Source organism: Pholcus phalangioides, unplaced genomic scaffold (assembly GCF_987345545.1).
Source record: "Pholcus phalangioides strain wild (caught in Gottingen) unplaced genomic scaffold, Ppha-v1.0 ptg000017l_1, whole genome shotgun sequence".
Taxonomy (NCBI): domain Eukaryota; kingdom Metazoa; phylum Arthropoda; class Arachnida; order Araneae; family Pholcidae; genus Pholcus; species Pholcus phalangioides.
This window is the reverse complement of record NW_028301610.1, coordinates 860,065-886,324: the sequence shown is the minus strand read 5'-3', so window position 1 is coordinate 886,324 and position 26,260 is coordinate 860,065. Positions and strand designations below refer to the sequence as shown.

Here is a 26,260-nt window from a genome sequence, read left to right as displayed (position 1 = left end):
TATGGTGAATGAGGTATTTTATCATTAAAATGCTTAGAGATCAGCGCAGACCAAAAAACTAAATTTGTATAATTACAGAGACAGAGGTCTTTTAAATAAGGGACATAAACAAAGTTTCACTGTTTCCTTTCCTTTTGTTCATACCTTTGAGAATGCTGGAAATGCTTTTTCTACTAATTCTGCTAGAAACCAGCATGTGTATGTGTGCGCCCGAGTGGCGCAGTGGTAGGATGCTCGTCTTCCACTATGAATGTCCATGGGTTCGAATCCGGCCAAGGAACATCAGAAACAAGTTCTTTACCTACTGAGCCTGAGGTGACCACAGATAGAAGGCACCTTCATTTCCCACCCAACTCCACTGGTTGGAAAATTGCTGTATGGCGATATATGACCAGAGTTAAAGTGTAGTGAAGTAGCATAGGTATGTGCTGGAAGCCAAAGACTTCCCCTCAACTCTTGACTATTACAGTTTGCGTGATTATTTTCCCCACTTCAGTGAGTTTTTTTATACTGAATGTATCCCACAATCAAATACCTACATGATATAAATCTTGCTACTCAAACATTGCTGTATTCTTCTTTTATATGCAACATAAATGAGTTAACAAAAGCTGTGACTTGGGGACAGCTCAAGTATTATGTAAGCAACAATGGGGGGGGGGTGCCTTTGCTTACTTTTGATGACAATGCGGAAGGAGTTTGAATGATTATTAGGTAAGCAATTGGGTGTGGAAATATAAAAATTAAATTATTTAAATAAATTTAAAAAAAAAATCAGTCAAGTGGAAATCATCGCACCTTAATTTCCAAGAAAATGTAAAATACCTCATAGAACCAAACATATTTAAGTATCAACACTTTCCTGTTAATCGGATTCACTCATGCTCAGATTGATTTTTAATGTCACCACACCATATTGACACCTTTTTCTTCAACTTGTCAGTCTTTCTTCACCAATTATTCTCTCTTCTCGTACCCCTCCCTTACCGTTCAAGGAGTCTGTATCCGCTTATGCCCTCAGCTTTATATTCCTCCACTTTTTCATTAACTGACACATATATTTTTTATCTGGTTGCATTCCCAGCTAGATGTGATACAATAAAAATCACAGATTCTTCTGCAAATTCTATTAAACCAATACATACCCAGTTTAAATTTTATAGACAAAATATTTTTCCCAAGTTTTTCTGCAATAATTTTTTTCCTTACCACTGATGTAGCATCTCTCCTAAAGCAGCACCCTGTACGTGTGGGTTACACAGACATTCAAGGAACTGATTCATGCACCAGAATAGCTTTTCCTTTTCTCTGTCTGTCGGTAGGTGTTTTATTGTCAGGGTAAAAAGTGGGCCGAAAGCCAGTCATGTGAATCATATTGGCCATCTGCTCCGAGGGTGTCTGCAATGAGTAAACACTAGATGGTACCAAGATAAGATGGACCAGCTTTGAGTAGATGTGGCTGACTACCTGTGAAAGGATGCACGTGCACTATTACTTAGTATTGCTGTGTGTCCATAAAAAACCACATTTGTATGTATTCTTATTACGTGACCTACCTACTCTAACCAGAATATAGGTGGTTCAATTTGAAGAATGCCACGAACCTGCACATTGAAATTCAGGCTGCATACACTGCAAACTGTTGGCCCAACCCTTATTCTAGGATGCTTCCAATTAACGAGAGAAGCTAGTTATTGGCTTTCAAAAACATTTGAATTTATAGAAACTAATTAAAACAGTGTATAAAAGCATTTTCCTTCAATATTTAAATTTTTTTACAAAAATTTTCAAATTTAGTATTTATCTTTTGAGGGGGGGGGGGCAAGCAGCCATTATTTCCCTCCCCTTCCTCAGTGTACGGAGGAGCCAATGCTTTTTTTGGTTTTGAGACTAGTACCAGTGTAAGGGGCTTTAGACCAACTTACTTAATTTTGCTGACAAGAACGGGAGAGAAGAGGTCAGGTTTATTTACTTTTACTGACAAGACGGAAGTGGGTCAAAGATGACCAAAATTCTTCTTACGCAATACTTGAATGCCCCCCCCCCCCCGAACTAACAATATCATTAAAACTTCAAATCTTCTTGCCAAAACATAGATCTCTTTGAGGAAAGAGGTATTTGATGTTTTAGCCTAGCTGATGAAAAGAATAGCAACATACAATATAGTCAATGCTCGTTATAGCAACAAATTTTTTACAACTATCACTACAATAAGTCCAAATGTTTTCATGTAACAACTATAGGTTTTCTTCTTAATATAAAGACCATTCAATATAACATCCATTTTCGATGGAATGATGGAAGTCATTATATAATGATCATTAACTATATTAGCTAAAATCCTCTCATAGTAAGTACATGGAAAGATTTCAAAGGACGAGAAACATCAGCCCTCTCTGCAATGTTTCATTAAAGATGAAACAATGTCTTTTTGGCTACCCTATTTTCCTATTTGTGGATTACATGAAAAAACATCAGAATCTCTTAGTGCAGATCCTGTTCTTATTTGTCATTCTTTTGAAATGAGAAGTTGAAATAGAAATATTTAAAAAAAATTTAAGATTCATAGACAGAGTGTAGTTGCGAACTGAAGACACCTCCCGTTGACCGACGCTTTTTAAAATTCTGTTAACAAGCTTCAATGTATTTCACTACCTATTAACAGACACTTCCAGTTGGCAGAGAGAATTTTCAGTCCCACAGATGTCTGTTACTGAGAGGTTCCACTGTAGTTGGGAAGATTTCATTTGACATTAGATAATTTTCACTCCTGAGACTATGAATTTAGGATTTAAATGTAAAGTAATACATATTTGAATATTCACTTACCTGAATATTATTGAGTCAAGATCAAATGGATATTCAATAATACCAGTAGTTGGAACTCTTACTCTTAGTATATCTTGCTGTGTAGGTAGGTAATCTGTTGCAGCTATTCTATCTATATCACTCAGATAACTAAAAATATAGTAGCAATGGTATGAAATCAGAAAATAAACAAATACATGTGGGAAAAATAGGTATTTTAATCGTTATAAACATACTATGAAGTAATTTTTAAACTTGAGGGTACTGATAAATCAATCTATACATTCCCCCGATCAATTTCCCATTTAAAAAATCCCTAAGTCTTCTAATTTATTTAAAGCAAACTTTTTGGCATGAGTGGAAACAATCTTAAGGCTTTAGATCTAGCATTTGCTAAGGCATCTAAATATTTTACTGAGCTCTGGCATTCACCTCTTTTATAAGTATTCGTTTTAATGAGCTCTAGTGTTACTCATTTCTCGTTTGTCATTTCCCTCTAATGAAGTAATGGCTTTCTGCACCTTAAAGGTGTTACCATTAAATGTGGGGAAAATGTGAAAGTCGTTACTAAATGAAATATTTGCCCTCACTCATCTAAATTCTCTGTTGATCAGTCTTGAAAAAGGTTACCAGTTGTGGGAAGGGGGGGGGGGGAGAACAGGGCAAAAATAGTCATGGAGCCTTTCACAGAAGAAATTTTACAAATTACTTATATTCTTCAGATTTTTCTATGTCAAGATCTATAGATGTTTGTTATTTCCTCTATTTTTATGTTCTGTTGTCAGCCTGAGTCAACAGAACATAAAAATAGAAGCTTGTAGCATATTCCTTTCACTAATATCCAATTTGTGCGCCACAACTCTCTTAATGGTGAATGATACATTAATTTTAACACTGATCATTTTCAGTCCAGTGAAAAAAATTCTTGTTTCTCTGTAAGCGCATACAAATTTGTGGCTACACCGTAGCTAGTCAGAAAAGATGAACACGATTTTAAAAAATAAATAACCATAAGAAATTTTGAAAACTTTTTTTTAAATGAAGAACCTCAAGAAAAAGTCTTTCTGTAGCATTGAGTGTATATCCGGTAGGTTTATAGTCAAGTGCCAGCATCCATAGAAGCTACAAACAATATGTAGCAATTGGCAAGTCTGTATTTGTGTTGTCTTATAGGTCTGGTGATAGCTGTAGCAACACTTTTTTTAAAAGGAATAGTCAACTCAAATTTGGAAAATCAGAAAAAGCTGTATTCGAACAACCATCCTGCATGGTTGCAGATGTCAAATCTGGATCTTTCACTTTCGAATAGAATTTAATTGGTTTTCCTGCCAGGAAACTTTTAATATCTATCCTGCATGCTAACTGACTAGTTTCTTCTATTTACGGAATGGCAATGTCATATCCACCTATGGTGTATTTCATTATTTTCCATGCACATAAGTATTTTCACTGTGTACAGCTCAGACATTTAGAGGGAACAAGATGTGACAGGACATTCACAAAGACTTCACATCTGTGAATCCTGAAATGCTTTACTGAAGGTTCATTTCCACAATACAGTTTGAATATTGTTTTATTCTGGCCTTTTAGAGAAGTCCTGTTTTTTACACAAGTCAAATAAAATAATGCTTTTGTACAAAACTGATTTTTTAATAAAAAATAATTGATTCCATTGATAGCAATTTGATTATATCTTGCAAAAATCACATTTTTTGTTTGGATGTACAGTAAAACCCTTCTTAATGGTTGCCATTCTTTTATGGCCAAATAACATTTTCTCTTGTGTAATATAAGTATGCATTTCAAATCCCTGATTAATAGTCACCCTCTTTTATAGGCAAATTTTTTTTGTCCTGTCTGTGTCTGTAGAAGAAGGGTTTTACTAAACTGAAGAGCCAAAAAAACTGGTACAGGCATGTGTATGCAAATAAAGAGATATGGAACCAATCAGAGTATGGCGCTGCAGTCGGCAACGCCTATATAACACAACAAGTGTCTGGCATAGTTGTTAGATCGGTTACTGCTGCTACAATGGCAGGTTATCGAGATTTCAGTGAGTTTGAACGTGGTGTTATAGTCGGCGCAAAAGAGATAGGACATAGCATCTCCGAGGTAGCAATGAAATTTGGATTTTCATGTACAACCATTTCACGAGTGTACTGTGAATATCGGGAAACCGGTAAAAAATTAAATCTACGACTGATGAGAATCATTAAATGTGACAGACGTGCAACCCTTCTGCAAATTGCTGCAGATTTCAATGCTGGGCCATCAACAAGTGTCAGCGTGCGAACCATTCAACAAAACATCATCGATATGGGCTTTCGGAGCCGAAGGCCCACTCGTGTACCCTTGATGACTGCACGACACAAAGCTTCACGCCTCGCCTGGGCCCGACAACACCAACATTGGACTGTTGAGGACTGGAAACATGTTGCCTAGTCTGACGAGTCTCGGTTCCAATTGCTTTGAGCTGATGGACGTGTACGGGTATGGAGACAACCTCATGAATCCATGGACCCTACATGTCAACAGGGGACTGTTCAAGCTGGTGAAGGCTCTGGGATGGTATGGGGCGTGTGCAGTTGGTGTGATATGGGACCCCTGATACGTCTAGATACGACTCTGACAGGTGACAGGTACCCTGTCTGATCACCTGCACCCATTCATGTCCATTGTGCATTCCGACGGACTTGGACAATTTCAGCAAGACAATGCGACACCCCACACGTCCATAATTGCTACAAAGTGGCTCCAGGAACACTCTTCTGACTTTAGACACTTTTGCTGGCCACCTAAATCCCCAGACATGCACATTATTGAACATATCTGGGATGCCTTGCAACGTGCTGTTCAGAAGAAATCTCCACCCCCTCTTACTCCTACGGATTTATGGACAGCCCTGCAGGATTCATGGTGTCAATTACCTCCAGCACTACTTCAGACATTAGTCGAGTCCATGCCACGTCGTGTTGCAGCACTTCTGCGGGCTCATGGGGCCCTACACGATATTAGGCAGGTGTACCAGTTTTTTTGTCTCTTCAGTGTACATAAAGATTTGTATGCTCGGCTCGAATGCCTCAATTTTTCTCAATAATTTAATTTATAACTGAAAAAAACTTTCATTGTCACACTCATGTTTGATATATTTTTTTCAGCTTTTTCCTCTAGAAACAAGTAAAAACAGACAAAAACACATCAGTTTTTTTTCTACAGGAAAAATGGTAGCTTTTCTGGAATAAACATAGATTATGATTAAAAAATACTTGCACCTGAAAATGATTTCTCAGAAACTGCACTACAAACGTCCATACATAAAAGCTGTCAAGGCTTTTTAGGTCCAATTTTACTTAGAGATTTATGAGAGATCCTCCAGTATCTACATAATTTTCAAACGTTACGAATTGAATAAATTAATTTCGGAATATGAAGAAAAACATTCAGACAGAAATGTATAAATACACAGATTCAAAATAGGCAAAGTCTTTTCCAAGTTATGGTCACAAATTTTCCAAAGAACCTTTTGTGATAAACAGTTCAGAGTTCCTGATGAAGGAACTCTGTATTTAGAACGCGGAATTCTATCCATTATAGATAGACTTAGATATCACACTTCTATGAAGAATAATTGCCCTGACTGAGTAGGGGGCACTTGAGATTTGGACTTCATATTCAAGAATGATAGGCAGGAGCTTGCTCCAATAAAAAAAATTTAGACGCAATGCCCTTTTCTTGAAAAATAGTAGGATACAAGAGAAGGGCACTTGAAAAAATTACATTGGACGAGGTATGTGGCACAGTGAAAATTCAGAAAAGCCCCCAACCTTGGTGTAGCATCACTCCATAAAAACAAAATTTAAATGAAAAAATACATTTCAAACGGAAAAAACTAAGCATAGCATATGAAAAAAAATAACAATGAATCACAACACCACACATTTTACTAATGAACAACAGAAAATAATTTTCATAGATAGGGAAATTCTTCCCTTCAAGTGTTGACTGATGGCAGACTTATGTAATCAATAATATTTGCAGATTTTTTTTCCCTGTAACAGAATTGTGGCCTGATAAGAGTGGAGGCCAGAGCAATAGGTACAGCAAATTCAATCCATCTCCTGGGCTATGTAGCATATAGAGACGGTTATGGCTCGCACTGGGGTACGATCATGCATGAACACAAGTCCTGCAGCCCTGTGGTGTGGATGACATAACCTGTATACATATTTTTGTGATTTTTACATAATAGTTGTAGTTTGCGATAGCATGTTCTATAGTAAGTTTTATTCCTCTTGATGCCTACCATCACCTTTCTTAGTATGTTGCTGTTTCAACAGTACTCCCTTCTCCCTATAAAGAAGTATAAAATGAAAAAATCATGAAAAAGCTTACTATTTAGCAGAGTCTGTCAACTGATATTCTCTTCTACGATCATAACATTCTTGTATACCAGCATCATTCCACAAAGATTTTATAGCTACGACATATGGTGTGTCAAAAGTTGTAACAGTTTCATAATCCACAACACGAACAAGTTCTCCATGGTCCTAAAAGTTAAGGGATAGAAAAAGGGATAGGATAAAGTTCACAAAAATAGTAATCAATAGCTGATTTATAAATACATTTAAATCAAAAAATTAACCAAATCAGACAATAATATAACATCCTAATAAAATTGATGCAAATATAATTTATAAAAAAAATAAATAAAAAATAATTTTGGCTCGTGACTAGGTAGCCCTTAAGCAGTGCCATTGTCATGCCACCTAGTTCAAATAACACTGATGGCTGTTAACATGCAAGCGCTTGCTAAAACTATGGTTATTTAGAAAACTGTATTCTCCATCCCTAGCAGACTGGTTAACAGCCGTATTTTTCATGAAAATGTAGCCACTGCTATTTGGGCTGTTAAAAAATAACAGGCATGTTAACGCATGCGCAATAAGCGTGTTTTCTGACTTCTTTTTTTCCATTCTCTTAATTAATGTTTATTTCATGGATTCGTTTATTTTTTTGGGGGTATTTTTTGAAAATTCAAGTTTTATTCATGAACTCTGAATTCATTTTGGTTCTTTTTCCTCTTTTCTCCTGATAATTCAAAGTCAGTTTTGCGAACTTTAAATGTTATTTTATTTCAATATTCTTTGACAATTCTAATACAATTTCACAGACTTGGATTTTTATTTTTTAAAGACTTTTATTTTTTATTTTTTTAAAGTGTAGGCGTTTCTGAAGGGTGGCTATGCCTAATTGCATTAAAGATGCCAACCCTTGTTCCCTGACGCCTGCCTTCGCAAAAACATGTTGGACGAAAAAAAAAAAAAGACAATGAAAAATGTGAGAAAATACAATATTTGAAAAATATATACAGAGCTTTAGATTAAAAGCTCAAAGCAGAATGAGAAAAATATATACAAAGTTACAGGAATACAATAAATGCAACGAATATTTCACAAAGAGTATGAAAAAAGTCAAAAATAAATTAAAAAGTCCAAAAATGTACTCAAAAATCACTGGACGTACCTTATGAGTGGGAAAGACAATTTTGTTGTATGGAGGAGTTTTTAAAATGACCTTCGCAGGCAGTTGGAAAGAAGGCAACTGTTGCCAGATGCAGCTTTGAAAAAATTGAAGAGTGCTGTTTTGAATTCCTGTTTATTATTACAAATGCGTCCCAATCTACAAATTTCTGAAATGAGTGTTTCCGAATATTTTAAACTGGTCAGTTCAAGCCACCGGCATTCAAACATCAACACCAAAATATTCAGAAACACGCTCATTTCAGAAATTTATAGATTCAGACACATTTGTAATAAACAGGAATTCAATACAGCACTCTTCAATCTTTTCAAAGCTGCACCTGGCAACAGTATTCCAACCGCCTTCTTCAATGACATTTCAAAAACTCCTCCTACAAACAAAAAACGGTCTTCCCCACTCATAAGGTATGTCCGGTGATTTTGATTATATTTTTGGACTTTTTAATTTATTTTTGACTTTTTTCATAATCTTTGTAAAATATTCCCTGTAATTATTGTATTCCTGTAACTTTATATATATTTTTCTCATGCTTCTTTGAGCTTACACTGAAGCTCTGGTATATATTTTTCAAGTATTGTATTTTTTAACATTTTTCATTGTCTCTTTTTCGTCCAACGTTTTTGCAAAGGCAGGCATCAGGAACAAGGGTTGGCATTTTTAATGCAATTAGGCATAGCCACCCTTCAGAAATGCCTACACTTTTCGAACCATGCATGGGACTCCCCTGATGATGACCCACTGAATAGGTTCCATTTCACTCACATAAAATTCAATTTTTTTTTTTTTTTTCTTGAATATTCCTTTATATATATAAACTGTGTTCATCCTGTTCATCCACAAGGATGAACAAGATGTCACCTATGATGAATAAACCTTCAACCACTACCCTAAAACAAGTAGCAAAAGAAGTCGCTGGAGAAAAAGAAATCAAACCAGTGAAGAAAATAACAGAAGAAACAAAGAAACTTATGAATGACCGGAGAGAATTTCAGATTAAGAAGAATGACATTAAATCAGAAGTGGAATATGCAGAACTTTGCAAGACAGTACGAAAGCGGATTACAGAAGATGTCAGGAAGTTTAATTGCGATATTGTAAAGAAAGCATTGGAAGATAATAGGAGTTTAAAATCAGCGAAACGAAAAGTGTGTGTTGGGAGAAAGGAAATTTTTACACTAAAAAGAAATGATGGAACTATAATAAAAGATGGAAATGAAATCATTAGTATTGTTGAAGAATTTTATAATACTCTATACAAACAAGAACAACAGGATCAGGACAGAGAAAAGGGAGCAGAAAGAAAAGAAAATGAAGCCGAATTTGTACAAGTAGCACCTGTGCTGAAAGAGGAAGTCTACAAGGCTATAAGATGTATGAAAAAAGGCAAATGCCCAGGTGAAGATGGGATTTCAATAGACATTATTAAAGAAGCAGGTGAAGAATTTGCCAGTATGCTAGCCGCCTTGTTCACAAATTGTCTCACAAAATCGGATGTGCCCGAAGATTGGAATAACGCAATGATGGTTCTTCTTTACAAAAAGGGTGAAAAAGATGTATCAAGAACTATCGACCAATCAGTCTCCTATCAGTAATTTATAAAATCTTCACCAAAGTGCTGACATATAGGCTTGAATCCAAATTGGACAAAGCCCAACCAAAAGAACGGGCAGGATTTCGAAGTGGATTTAGTACAATGGATCACATCCAAATAATCAGGGAACTTATAGAGACACATAAGGAATACGAATTACCATTGTGTATGGCCTTCATTGATTTTGAGAAAGCGTTTGAATCTGTCTTCACATCTGCTGTTGTTAAAGATCTAGATATAATTGGGGTAGAGAAGACTTACATCAATATCATCAAAAAAATATATGACAAAGCAACTGCAACGATTCGTTTGGATAAAGGAAAAGCAAAAATTAAACTTGGAAAAGGAGTCAGACAGGGTGATACTATCTCACCAAAACTCTTTACCGCTGTTTTAAAAGAAGTATTCAGAAAACTGGATTGGGATAAAAAAGGAATTAAAATGAATGGAGAGTTTCTCAACCATTTGCGTTTTGCACACGACATTGTTGTTATAAGCAGTAATCCAGACGAATTAGAAGAAATGATACAAGAATTGGCGAAGGCAAGTCTTCAGGTGGGCTTGAAAATGAATTTGCAAAAGACTAAAGTTATGTTCAGCCCATTTGCGTTGAAGAGGACAATCTTGCTGAACAACACAGAGATAGAAGAAGTAGAAAGCTATGTATACCTGGGACAAGAAATCACCATACATAACGGAATCATTAATGAAATAAACAGGAGGATCAGGATTGGATGGAGCACTTTTGGCAAAAACTGCATTATTCTGAAGAGTCACATGCCGTTATGCCTGAAAAGAAAAGTTTTTAACCAGTGTGTGCTACCAACACTGACTTATGGAGCTGAAACATGAACACTCACAAGCAAGACGATACAAAGCCTACAGACAACGCAAAGGAGCATGGAAAGATGTATGTTAGGCATCACAAAGAGAGACAGAAAACGAATCATTCGGATGAGAAACCACACAAAGGTATATGATATGATGGAAAGAATCAAACGTTTGAAATGGAAATGGGCTGGACATATTGCAAAAAGACAGGACAACAAGTATTCTAGAGTGGTACCCCTGTGGTGTTAAACTTCCGAGAAGGCGTCCCTACACAAGATGGATTGACAAGATCAGGAAAGTGGCAGGAGTCAACTGGATGGCTAAAGCATCAGACAGAGCAGAATGGAAAAATTTAGAGGAGACCTTCATCCAGCAGTGGATTGAAAATTGTTGTTGATGATGATATATAAACTGTGGATCTGTTTTGCCTATAATGTGTTTCGTAAAACCATCATGGAGAAATGCTTCAAATGAAAAATCTTATTGTGAATGAAGAGTTGAGACCGTGTCCCCCCAAAGGGCAAGGCTGACCGGGCTCCAGGCCTGGAACAATTACCATAATCTTTTTTCATGCTATAAATGCACTATTGAAATTTCTGTCCAGGATGTGTGGGACCATAGTTGAGTCCAGCGAGAAAATGTTATAAGTGGAGGCATTATAAGTGTATCGAATGTATATGTAATATTAATAATAATGAAGACATTCAAATTTCATTTTATGGATGTTGAATATATTTTTGTATATGCATATACGCACCATATATACTCATGTATAAGCCGAGTTTTTTTTGTGGAAAAATTTATTCCTCAAATGGAGGGGGTCTGCTTATACTCTGGTAAGTTTTTGATGAGAAAATATCGACCCCCCGCAATCAGTAGTCATTTTTGTAGCAGTGTTCACGAAACTGGCATTATTGGTATGGGATATGCTCAACCCCACAGATCCGATAATCATTCATTTTCTATTGTAAATTTCCATAAGCTATTCATTTTACATAAAAATATGAGGATTTTTTTTTTCTGAAATGCATGGATTTTTCGGGTCGGCTTATATAGGGGTTTTAAATTTATTGCAGTGTTGGTGGTCCTGAAGTGTGGGGGGGGGTGGCTTATATATGAGTATATACAATATATTAGAAACATGAATTCTATTTCATTGTCTTTGCATTCAATTTTTTCTGTTCATGTGGTAATTAGATTATACTTTAAATTATTGAAGGGGAAAAAATTGATCATTGTTTTTTTCCTGTATTTTTGATGATTCAAAGTAATCGATTAAAATTTCTAGAGGTTTTTTCAGAAAGCAGCATTATAAATTTCATATAGAACATGATTTTGCATCTATTTTTCAAATGTTTTGTTCTTTTGCTAATGTCTCTTCCTATGGCTAGTGCCATGTTGGAACAGTATACTATAGTTATACTGTGCAATTTCATTATGTGTTTGAATATTACACAGCACTGTATATATTTTGTATAACTGCAACTGTATATATTTTGTATAACTGCAAAATGTGGGTAATTATATAAATTATTTACTTCTGGATGCTCAATACGAGTATGCATTTAACATTTCGATTGTAACTACTGATATAATTTTTTTCAAACTCAGCTTCTCAATGCGAAAATAAACGGTGCTTTTTGATACAATCTGTTCGTAGTCCAATGTTATTAGTAATCTAATGCACAGATGAGAATGTATTTCCAAGATTTTTTCAGCACACAAATCTCGGATACAAAGGCGGCATGTTTTCAAATACCTTGAACATAGAGACGTTTACATTTTTCCTGCAAACTGGTGAACATATAAAACATGTTTTTTGTAGTGTAAAGACACTGTACTCTGAAAATAAAAATTGAAAAAAAACTGGCAATTTCGAAAAATTTAGTCAATCAAATTTTCTAAAATTGGTATTTATTGTACTCAAACATATTGATATAATAATTAAAATGCAGAATATATCATGAGCAACTCTTGTTGCATGATGACTGCTTCAGGCAAATTACCAAATTATCTTTTGCTCAAATTGGAAACTTTTCAAGAGTGGTGCTGTAGAATGCTTGCTTATGAGTGCACAGGTTTCCTTGATTAGATCAAATTCTGTAATAAAGTACAGTAGTAAGACATTGATATTTGAAAAGTTTTCTTGACACACATTAATTATATTTCATACTACTTCAGAAATTTTACTTTACACACGAAACAATGACAGTGAAATAATAATGCAGATAACTATTTTTTAGCTTATTTGAAACTCAAAACCAATGAAAATAAATACAAATAAGAAATAATCTAAAATACTTATAATTCTGAACCTGTTTTTCTGTTCGCACAACACTTTTTTACATTAAACTTTTCAAGTAATTTTTTCTTCCATATTTTCTTTTGGAATTAAAAGAGAACTGTCTAATGAGTATCACAGTATTTTTTTAAAATTCATTTTTTTTATGATTTGTTAAGAAATGTTGAAAAAATTTGTTCCGATTTTCGATGTGGAATTTCACTCCGTCGATTAAAATAAATACATTTTTTTCCAAAAATAATAAAAATATTTTTTTCTAATTCTTTGCCATGTGGTAAGTGACGTTTGAAGAAATCGTTATTAATATTCATATAAATTAGTAATTTTATATACTGATTAAAAATGAAAACCTTAAATTGATACCCAAATTTTGTCAAACTTCTCAAAAACGTTATTTAGGTCATCACATTGTATATAAAACTAATTGGACAATCATAATTAAAAATCATAAATTGAAAAAAAATCATTTAGAAAAATTAAAGTATTTGTATGCTTAATACTGGGTCATATAAAAATAAGGGAGGGAATAATCAACTGATTTTATAATTACTTTAAATTAACCATCATGCCATCAGTAAGTTGAACAAATTTGTTTGGAATGTAATTTTTTCTATATTTTTAATAGTAATTATACACTAGCAAATTATGATTTCAATCATGGAAATAGCATATTCTCTGCCCATCCCCATTGGTATTGTTTATGAACTGGCATTACTTTGATTGTATAGTTGAGTAAAAATACATAAACCTCTGCTGATGAATGGAAAAGTAATTTTTACTTTTATTTGGAAAAAAGAGAAATTGACTTTCCTTTCGTGAAATCATCAGATGTTAATTTTTTCCAGCATTTACAATATTATTTAAAAAAAACCAGCACAAGTCGGCACATGGGAAAACAGGGGGGGGGGCTGATAGAGCTTCAGCCTTGAGCCGAGGTTAATCATAATTTTTTCTTGTTTTTACAGTGTAAATTTACTTTGAATGGGCTTGCAATCCTGGCCTGGGGGCCCAGCTTCAGGATGCGGGGACCTTGGTTGTGGGATAATCAGATACCACTCAGGAGCATTATGTATCACCCTCAGATACTTAAATTTATTTAAATAATAATTTCATAAAAAGGAAATAAACAACTGTTAAATAAAGCTTTACATACCTCATCAACTGCTTGAGAATCAAAATCAAATTCCTACATGTCTTCGAGAAATGCAATCAGGCATGTTTCTTTTCACAAGGTAAAAACATATAAATATCAGCTATACTAGCATCACAAACATGTTTCTTGAAATTTCTTTAATTCGTTACTTTATTTCTTTATTTCAACAAAATAAAACTACCAATAACAGAAACAAATAACATCATGCAACAATAATCAAGGCAATCGTCCTCCATCTTGTTTTTAAAAAACACTCACAGCAGCAGAAAAAAAAACAAGGAACACATGATCTTCATTGACAAATCAGCATCAAACTCATCTTCATCAGTCACTAAACGCTGTCGACTTGTGACAGCTCCTTGCTGGTATGCCAAGAATACCGATCTTTTCTAACATGCTTTTCAACATTCACCCGCATGTTTTTGATTGGCCATTTGACAGCCACTCCATGAATACGGCCATAAGTTATTCCCCGGGAGAAAAGGATAACTATTTGCATTAAGTTGCATAGATTCCAAAATAGAAATGATATAAATAATTATATTATGATTAATATGGTATTTCATAGTATTCTAAAATATCTTGTCTCACTGGCAGATGGTGACTGCAGACTTCCATTGGTGCCGATAATTCTTTGATCTCACCAATAATAGTCCTGTTGACATTGTCACACACAAAGATGCCATTGACGTGCTATAACATGTCGAATACCCGGAATTTCAGAAAAGGACGCATAAAAATTTTGTTCATGTGTCCTTTCCTAGTTGTAAGAAAAAAGTAGAGGAAAACCTCCAACTTTTTTTTCTTCTTTTCTTTTTTTAATTCTTTTATGATTGCACGACCTTGAAAAACTGGTTTTACTACTTTGTACACTACGATATTGATATACACATGGGTTGTTAAAGAATAAGATGAGGGATATCTCTAGTCACTTCCCTGAATGAGGGCCCATGTAATTGTCAAATTTTGGAGTTTTTATTCCCCTGTGGATTTTCTCCCTTCCGGTTACATACCAGAAATTAAGGTACTTTCGTGGCTATCTGTCGGCATTCAAAGACAGCATCTATATGGCATAAATTCGCCTTGTTCTTACAATATTGCCAATGCACTTTTTTTTTTAAATCGTAAAGAATTGAAATGCCCGTTCAAATTGTAAAACTTTTCCAAGATCGTGGAAAAAAACTGAATATGTAAAAACTCTACCTTGAATATCCACAGTTTTGTCATCTAGCTGCTATGTGGTAGTGACCGTTTTGCATCGTGAAAACCACGGGTAGGTACGTAGAATTGGCTTTTGGAGGGGCACAAGGATCCAATTCTTCACAGAAAGTTTGGTCGCTAACACTCGAAAACAATTTTAAATTAAGATATAGTATAAAAGAAATTATTTTATTCCAATATTTTAATTCTCTACAAAAATATTAAATTTTTGAACTTGGGGGAGGGGAGGCTCCTTATAATGCCCACCTCCCCAAATTTTGCTTTTGGTGGAAATCCAAGTTTAGAACCGTGATTGTGCAATGGTGATCGACTAAAAATGTGATTTTATGAGGTTTTCAAATTTGGAGTTGACTGAATCTTACTGACCTTTGAAAAACTTCTGGTTGCCACTGTGATCACACAGACCTACAACACAAATATGTATACATTAAATTTCAAATGCACGCATTACCAGTTTGGAGGATAGATGCAGGACTGCAACTGAGAGGTGGGACAGATGGGTCTTGTGTCCCAAGCTCTGGACTAGAGGGGGCACCAAATCCACCTTTTATAACTGCTTCTTCTACATTACATAGGTGTGCCAAAATGTGTGCTTGCTCAGTTTGAGAAAGTATCTAGTTGTGGCACTAGATAGATTGCACCACCACCAACTGAACACAAAACACGCCAATGTACTGGGCACACACACATAAGCACGCTGTTAAGTTTCTCAACACAAATCTGACATAGCTCCCATATTCAGGTGCAAAAATATATGGCAGTTAAATGGCGATAGATCAGAGTGGTGGACCATCAGAGAGGGAAAATAAAATCATTTTACCAGGAAAACCAAAGTATGAATAGAAAATCAGAAGATAAGTGTCTGAGAGAGGAGAGAGAATGTAATTTGTTTTAAATTTAATCAGTAGATTAAATCAGAAGATTTTTTTAATGAAATGTAAAATCAATCAGAAGGGAATTTACAGATTGTTTTGTTAGTAAATATATAAATGTGTGCCTCCAACTGTTAATAAAAGTGGATCCTGCTTATAACGGTTTTCAAAAATCGTCATAAACAGGAAAACACTTTGAACAGGAAATCTTAATGAGAATTGCTTATTGTTAGGACCATGAAAATAAGTTGTACTAAGTGGAAAAACATTCTAAATGGGAGGAACATTATAAGCGGGATCAACTGTATATTTGTTTTTGATTTATTACATGTGCAAAATTCCATACGTTAAATTCTCAGTGCTAATGAGATTCTTTGCAAGCTTTTCCTACTAGTAGACAATGAAAGTAAATGAACCTTTGGATAGAACATGTTTTTAGAAATGAATTACTTGATTCACCACAGATACTTTCTTCTCCTACCCAGAACATGGCCCAAAGCTCAGTCTCAATGAAGAAATATAAGCAGGTGATCAAAGACCTGGGGCATGTTGGAAGAAAATTCATAAAGATACCAGTGAATTATTGGGGGGGGGGGGGCATAAATTTTTTCAAGATAAATTTTTTTTGAGAGGGACCCACTTTCACTCAAAAAAGACCTCGATTTTTCTAATAACCTGGGTCCCGGACCCAGGTAAATTAGAGTACAGTGACATCCCTGATAGTGGGGAAAGTCTGGTCAACTTCCTTCATCTTTTTTAAACTGTTGCTATCCAAAAAACTGTAATACTTGAAATAATTATTGATACATGTCACTATGCAAAAAAGGATGAATGGCATCATGGTTTTCCTGATGCGCTGGAGGTAACAAATTCCTTGGAGAAAACTGAATGATCACATTTCATCACTCATCCTTCACACATTCAGTCATCGTAGCAGATGGGCTGCTAACTACTAACAACTAGTTGTTGCTGTTGCTGTTTTTGAACATGGTTCGTACTCTTCGAACAAAAAAAAATTCAAGGAAAATTCAAGCACTTTTCAAGGTAAAACTTGAAAATTCAAGGACTTTTTTTACAAACGCATATTTTTCACATGAATAGGCGCATATTTAATTTTGATTAAAACTTTCAGAGATTACATTTCTACCTACTTTATTTCACATTATCTGTAATGAATAAAGGAGGCCACATACACATATATATCATACAAAACATATGACACATTGAATAACACAGTTCGTGCCTGTCAATTTCCCCATTGAAACGTAGTTTAGTCTCTAAATATTGCAATTAATTTTCTTTTAAAGACTAAAAAAAAAGAAATCTTCTAAAGATAGAAAAATAAAAATTATTTCTTTCATTAATTCTGAATTTCTTTCATCAATTCTGGATTTGTTTCTTTCACTAATGCTGAAATTCTTTTTTTATTGATTCTAAAATTATTTCATTAATTCTAAAATTATTTCATTAATTCTGGAATTATTGCTTTATCAATTTTGGAATTCCCTTTTATCAATGCTGAAGTTGTCTTTCATTAATTTCGGAATTATCTTTCTTTAATTCTGTAATTTTTTCTTTCATGAATTCTGGAACTATGTCTTTCATTAATTCTGGAACTATGTCTTTCATTAATTCTGGAACTATGTCTTTCATTAATTTCGGAATCTTATCATTGATACTGAAATTATTTCTTTCATTTATTGTTTTAAACAACTATGGATGCCATTAGAAAATAACGGAGATGCGCCGCCATTCAACGCGTCACGTGATCTTCCAAGGAATGATGTAGGCCACTGACGTCATACTAGCACCGGTACTACAGGGTAAGACGACATCAATGTGTATTAAGGAGTTCTACTACAGGGCGCGCGGGGGCAACTGCCCCGGGTGGCAATTTTTAGGTGAACACCGTTAAAAAATTATCAAATTCCGAATTGGTGGGAGCGGCAAGACAATACAAAAATCCTAGTTATGGCCCTGCGTCATACTCCCTCCAGTAATATAAGCTCAATGGATTTCAGTGCCGATTCACCCATTGAAGAACAGCTCGCATTTGGCGGCATTTTTGTCTGGCACACTCAGCAACCAATCTTGATAGAAGGGATTTTTCAGCTACAAGTAATTAAAAGTACACACACTTGCTACTCATTTTTTGTTTTCTTTCTTTAAAGAACCTTGTACAAGCGCTTCACATCACTCCTAAATAAATATTTTCTTGACAGCAGGGCGGAGATACGTTGGGGGGCCTAGCGTGAAAGGTGAAGTTGACTGATCTAATGTATATATGCATATATGAAATGACATCATCATCATCAACGTGGCCCCCCCCCAGACTTCCAAGTCAATCTCCGCCTATGACTGACATTAATCAGAGGAAGCTTCGCTCACTTACAGATCGAAAGGCTGAAATTATTTCGGCAAAAATTAGGAAACTTTTTTTTTCTAAGATATTGATTTCTGAAGTCCTCCACAAAAAATACCTAGTACAAAAGTTTAATGACTTCCAACGACTCCAAAAACATCTACACTGCTCAAAACAATAGGGGTTTTAACAAAATTACGCAAAGATGTATACCGATAAGTAACATAAAATGAATCATCCATAATTTAAAGCCTAGCAGGAAACGGAAGAAGAAAACTTCATATGCAAATCAAAGTTCATGACGTCAAAAACCAGAAAAAGGAGATAAGGGCAGAAATCGGGATGTTGCAGAAACGCCTGTTTTACTGCCGTAACTGTGAAATTCGATTGCGCAGTATGTTTTTTTTTTGAGACAAGGTGACTTGAGGATGTCTCAACAACGGGGTTTACCGGAATCCCTGGCATGGCGTGTTATAGGCAGACTGGAATCCGGGCAAACACAACGTAGTGTCGCGGACGCTGTTGGAGTCACCAGAAGTGTTGTTGCAAGGCTGTGGAATCGATTCCAAGAAACAGGAAATGTTAGACGTCGACCAGGGCAAGGTCGGCCATGCGCCACTACAGCAACTGATGACCGGTATATACGGTTAACAGCCCGTCGAAACAGAACAGAGAATGCTACGCAGCTGCAAAGACGGTTGCTCTTGGCAACAGGACGAAGGGTGTCCAGCCAAACAGTACGTAATCGGCTTCATGAGGGAGGGCTCTATGCACGTAGGCCAATGGTCTGCATTCCGTTGACCCCATGCCACCGTGCGGCCCGAAGAAGATGGGCTGCTGAACATAGAGATTGGGAGCAACATGATTGGAGCCAAGTGCTGTTTACAGACGAGTCCCGATACAGTCTGGAGTGTGACACCAGACGTGTTCTGGTATGGAGGGACAGGGGCACTCGAAATAACCCCGCATTCGTTCGTGAAAGGTCACAATACAGACGAGCTGGTTGGATGGTATGGGGTGGAATCAGCATAGGCGGACATACGGACCTGCATATCATTCGGAATGACACTTGGACGGCCCGAAGGTATGCTGACGAGATACTGCGACCTCATGTCATCCCTTACGCTGGAGCCATTGGAGATTCCTTTGTTTTCCAGGATGATAATGCCCGACCGCATAGAGCTCGTCTGGTGGAGAACATGCTTGAAGCTGAAACAATACAGCGTATGAAATGACCAGTGTGCTCTCCTGACCTGAATTCAATCGAGCATGTATGCTCGGACGACGCATTGCTGCTCGACCAAGACCACCTGTTACTGTCCGAGACTTGCAGATTGCACTTCTTGAGGAGTGGAACAGTATTCCCCAAAGTCTGATCGATAACCTCATCACATCCATGGCAAACAGGTGTGCAGCAGTCTTAGCTGTTCGAGGAGGCCACACGCCCTATTAAAACTCATGCATCATGTCTAAACAGTACTTTTTTTTATCGTTTACATGTAACCAAATTGTTGCCCTAAATCATCTTTTCATGTTTTTCCATATTTTCAAAGAATTAAAGCTTAACTCCAAATTTTTTTATGTCTTTTTTTCTGTATTGCGCATTGATACGCGTGTACTATCCATTGTATGCCAATACGTGGCTGTCTCGCACGGTTTTCTTCACTTTTTTGCTTGCTGCCTTAATTGTTTTGAGCAGTGTAGTTGCTTTTATTACATTTTTCTAGTCACTTCATGAAAATTTAATACATATTCTAGTCATAATGAAATAGTTCCTGAAAGAATCGGGTGATCTACAAAATGATTGTGCGAGTTATTTCTACATATATGTCCTAGAGAGTGGTCGACCCATAATACTTCTTTGAGCCTAACTTCATGTGGCGATGATCGTCTTCATGTACGGTCATTGGATATGATCCATTGCATTCAACTAATTCTACAGTAGCTGGTGTTCTGCACTATCGATCGTGTTCCTGAGATAAACTTTCCTTGGTGATTGTGAACTGTCTCATGTGAGTGACTGGATACTTGGTTGTTGTCATAGCCCTGATAGTCATTAGGATGTCTTACTTAAAGAGTGGACTGTTTACGGGCGTATCAGGTGAGATCACTCTTGTTCATTCACAAGATTTTTTTGGTATTATCTGAATTAACTTGATCTGTGATATTTGAATACTAAAATATAATTGTGTCTATGTAATTCTGTTAAATAAATGCTTTGTCTTGCCTTCGTCTCTATTAATATTGTCTGTTAACTTAGCATGGAATTGAGAACTATGGGGCGGTAGTTCGTATATGCTACAAGCTTCCAGTCAATTTTTGTCTATTTTATAGCACTCTTGGTGTCTTAAACACTTCAAATTTTGGGCAGCTCCTGAAATGAATTAGATGATTTTCAAAGAAAATCTAAGGGAAATCACATTTTGGCTAATGAACTTGACTACAGAACAAATTATCGTCATTAGTAGAAGCATCATTGTTCTTACAGAACACTCCGCTGTTGATACTGGCTGTGTGGGTGACACTGCCTATGCACAAATACAATGTTATTATTTTTAAGAGAGAATTTCTAGGTTTCCTCCCATGCAATAATTCAGCAGGAGACTTATAAAAACCAGATTTTGATGTTACCCTTGCATGTGATTAAAAGCTTTTGCAATGCTTACAACTGGTTATCTCCCTGTATCCCCTCTCCATGCAGCTTTTTTTATGACTTCTTTGAATGTCCTAAAAAAACTGAAAAAGGAAAGAGTTACTATAGAAAGGTGTTTCTGAAAGCTCATGTGGAGAGTCATACTGCAGTACTTCTCAAGTTTTTTGAAGCAAATGTACTGATTTAGCAACATTCATGATAAAATTTGCGTATAAAAAACAGACACAAAAAAAAATTTAGACATAAGAATTTTTGCTGAGTCCAGAAAATGGAGTATAAATCTGGAAGACTTGGCAACCATTCACTATGCAGAATTGCCAACCACTACAGGTTCTCCATAGTTTGGCTGCGCTCAACTATGGAGATACTCTAAGTATTACGAAAATAGTTTTCTTTCAGATTTTTCAAAAAAATCTGGGTCAGTGTTTTTCTTCAAGTATTTTACTTATTTTTATTATTTTTAATTTTATCTATCTTTACTCACTAGCTGTAGCATACCAACAAATTTGTATATGCATGTGACAGAATGAGCAAGGTAGGACAAAAACATTGGAATAGAATAGAGTCAATAATTAAATTTAGATATTGTTTGCAAGAGTTGCGATGCAACATTTGGGCCAAATTTAATACAATACGGTGACAAGCTCATGATACAGGCTGACACATGACATGATGATAGAGAAAATAGCAAGCATCTAGTAAAGCAACTTCGAAAAATATGATAAGTATGAGAAATATATGAAATCTTTCTTCTGAAGGGGCCTGCAGTTATTTTCACACTAGTCCCCATGTGTGGCAAGGGTGGTTCTGGATCCAGGAAGTGAATAAGGACTGGCTTCAGATACAATCAACATAAAATTTAGATAAGTGAGGGCAAATTTTAAGTTCTCAGTGTTTTTATTGCGTTTATCTGTCTGTAGTGTCATCAATGTAGTACCACCAAATGCATGGAAAAAGCTATTACTCTGTTAAAAGGGAAATGATGGAAAAGCAACACAAATCTTAGGGTACAAACATATGCAATCTGCAAGGCAGTGGTTCTTTAACTTTTTGAAGTGTGAAACCCTTTGACAAGAATTTTTTTAGAAACGCCCCTCTTTTTCAACTTCAGTTGAAAATTTAGTTGATAGATGGCACTGCCCTAATACTATTCCTATGTGCATAATCAAAAATTCAATAAATGTGGAATTAATAACTTTATATTTTTCAATTTTTTTCAAAAACTGACATTGTGATCGAGATCAGTGAAGATCTGCGAGTACTCATATGTGTGCGTTCAGCAGATGCATCAACCTGTGTCTGACAGCTAATGAAAGTTGAAAGAGTGTAGGACTTTCTATCATTGAAATCTGCTACAATATTTTTAACATGATTTCATCAAACCTGATAATTAAAATTTTACAGGGCTGTCTGCAAGCATGAAAAAGGAATTATTTTTCATTTAATATTTTCAAGATTTTTAATTTAAAATTTTTTCAGACACCCTGTAGTTTTCAATTTATTAGTTATGTGCGAAGCTTACAAAGTTAAGGTGCATTGTAGATTTGGCATAGAGTCATATCTAAAACGGACATTGTATTCACGTTGTGAAAGATAAAATAAATCTAAGAGTTTAGACTTCGAAAAAAAATTTGCGAAACACCCCCCCCCCCCTCCCCAGAGAGTTACAACCCACAGTTGGGAACACTGTGCACAGGAAAATACAGGGATGAATTGCATTGAATATTTATGAATTAATGAAAGCCCCAACTTCACAAGCTCAGGGCTCAGCACGGATCATGGCCTCAAAACTAGTGAAAATAGTGACCAAAATGTTTAAAAAAGTGACCAAAATTATTTTAGAAAGAGACCAAATGTACATTGAATTTTGATTATTATCAAATTGAATGAATTGAAATTGAATTTAGTTTTCACTAAACTTTGTATTTCAATGGAACTCATGAAAATTGTTTTTTTTTTTATATAATAGTGTGAAATAAATCAAACTCAAACGCATTCTGCTTACCAGAAAAGTTTTGAATAACTTATCAAATTTATCAACAACTATGTGTGAGAGAGTAACATTACATCCTTTTTAAGTAACAGTAGCAATGTATTTCCCCCATGTTGCTTTCCACAACCCCTCTTAAAATCAATTTAAGCAGGACTGATTCTTCCTTTCTTAAATGAAAGGAAAATGCAGTAAAAAAAAAAAAGAAATAACACAAAATTGCGAGAATTTGTCCCATCTACATTCTAGTGGATTTTTCATTCATGTTATGCTATGACTGACAGTATACAAAATGTACTCAAACTTTTTTTAACTAGTACAAATTTTATTTACATACCTAGGTTTGTATAATACGTTCCACAACAAATTTTAAGAAATTTACTATAATGATTTTTAAAAAAAACTATAAAATTACATTTTAACAATATTATTTTAAATTATTACATTAAAATATTACTTAAATTACTGAATTAAATAAATTATTTAAATTATTAAATTGAATAAAGTATTTAAATTATTAAATTGAATAAAGTATTTAAATTATTAAATTGAATAAAGTATGTAAATTATTAAATTAACTAAATTATTTTAATTGTTATACGTTGATATCAATTGTCATCTGCAGCACCCCTAAGACCTTCAAGTCTATCTCCACCTATGGCTGGACTAGGAAGGGTGGGTGAGTCTACTCTTTTACAGGCGGGGGGGGGGGGGTGCAGCAAATAATATTGTGCTTGGGTGAGGGAGAAAATAAACCAGTTTTGAAATTGTTTGGTTTTTAAGAGAAAAATCTGTAAATATATATTTTTCTTTTTTTTACACACAACACATACACCCCTGCAAAAAAAACATTTACTCCTTTACCCAGAAACTGTATAATTTTGGCCCCTCCCCCCGTAATTTTTAACAGAAAAAGACTCCGCGGCCTTCCCCGGTAAATTTCCCATGAACCTTGTAAGCACCAACGTGGTGACTTTTTTCCGCGCCAATCAATCGCCGTTTTGCAGTGGTCAATTCAAGATGGCTGACAAAGGGCACATAAAATTACAAAAAAAATATATCATTTATAATATGAATCAACCTAATATGCGACATTATGCGAAAATTGATAGAAATATATCGGGAAATATCGAAAATTAGGATAAAATGAACACAAAAATCAAATCAACGACATACAGGGTTTATAAATGCGGTTGATACAGAGTTTATGGATGCTGCTGTCAGGCTACCTATTTTAGCACGAAAAAAAGTAGCCACGTTAGCTCTGACTTCTCCCGTAATTTTCAACGAACAAAAACAGTGAATACAAGATTCATCGAAACACTGGTTATTTGTGGAGATGAACTCCACAAATAACCAGTCTTTCAATGAATCTTGTATTGACAAGTGGAGAGGACGTTTCTATATACAAAAACAGTGAATTCGCCCCCCTTAAATATACCATTCCATCAAAAATGCCGTTCGAGGCATTGCCCCCCCCCCCCCCCGTTTTGGATCTTATCATGGTATGTAGCAACCCGGGCCACAAGTATGAACGAAAATTTACAATCACCCGGGGCAGGTATCCATTTTTTTAAACGGAAAAAGAGTAAACTCGGCACCCTTCCTCATTCAACACCCGTGGAACCAGACCCCGCCCTCTCCTATTGCGGTCATAACAGCGACTCGAGACAAAAAATTTTTAATAACTCCAGAGGTCTAAAAAGGGGATTTTTTTACACAACACCAAGAATGGAGTACAATATGTCGATATTAAGTCAACAATCAGTATCGTGAAGATGCTCTAAATTAAGTTACGGCCAGAAGCGGATAAAGGTTAGTTGTTGACGGCCCCGGGAATAAAAAAAAATTTATTAGGCTCCTTAAATTAGGAAAAAAAGTGTAAAGTAGAGGCCAAAGACACGCTCGGTGTGCCCACCATTAAATCCGCCTCTATTTACGGCTCGCATGCACATTAACTGAGTTTTTATCAGCCTGATGACCAATTTTCATCTGATTTGGAAACCCTTGTGTTAAACTAAACGTTGAATTGCAGGATTCTGCGATCTTTTCATAAACAGTTCTCCTTTCGATCATATCTGGGGCTACGGTTTCTTGCTGAGATTTAAATCCAGTTAGAAAAATAGTACGAATTTTATTTCTAGATAGATCGCGATTTTCAGTCAGATGATTTTTTTATTGTAAGTAAATTCAAAATACTTGCAAACTTCTTTAACCTTGGCCAGCTACAAGAGTATTCTCCAAAGCGTATTAATAATACGCTTAATACGCATTGATAGTACGCATCTTTAATACGCACTCTGCGGTATTCTCCCGCTGCGCGTAAGTTAGTTTCTGCACGGGCGCTCTTAAATCGTCATTTCAAATATTTAAAAAAATGAAAAGTAACAATAGAACAAACAACAAATGTAACGTGCTCGATGCTCCAAGAAAGGAATTCGGCCCTTAGGACTAAAACTTTTTAAAACAAATAAAATAAAGGATCAATTTTAAAATAAGATGAAAATGAAAGAATAAGCGAGCGAGCGTGGGGAAATAAGGAAGAATGGTAGTAGGGAGGGGGATTCTTTGTTGTAAGTATGCCTTTTACGCTATTTTTTTCCGACCCGTTTTTCCATAAAATGACGACTCTTTAACCGGGGCCTTTGTGATTTTTCCCTTCTTCCCTTAAGAAGGGAAAAATCACAAAGGCCCCAGCCAAACCGAGGTTTTTTTGCTAAAAAAAGTTGGAAAAAGTGACCTGGGCATGAAAATACGTAAAAAAAGTGACTTTTAGTAAAAAAAAGTGACTTTTAGTGAAAAAAGTGACCCGTGCCGAGCCCTGCAAGTTGCTTGTGAAAGGGGTAACCTGAGCCTCTAGGTTGCAGTACCTAAATGGGGTGCTGTATTTACATGAACTTTTAATGAGTGAAATTATAGAAATTTTCAATTTATTT

The 26,260-nt window shown here is 35.5% G+C and overlaps 1 protein-coding gene across 1 annotated transcript in view; it reads right to left on the bottom strand.

Moving 5' to 3' along the window:
• LOC149072092 (guanine nucleotide-binding protein G(q) subunit alpha) overlaps nt 1–26,260 on the bottom strand; it is a 225,946-nt gene that overhangs the window by 111,819 nt on the left and 87,867 nt on the right. Inside the window, exons 3-4 of the mRNA XM_089246123.1 lie at nt 7,201–7,355; nt 2,830–2,958 (exon numbers count right to left, since the gene is read on the bottom strand). Of these exons, the coding sequence (XP_089102249.1) occupies nt 2,830–2,958; nt 7,201–7,355 (284 nt within the window). The remainder of the gene's footprint in view (nt 1–2,829; nt 2,959–7,200; nt 7,356–26,260) is intronic.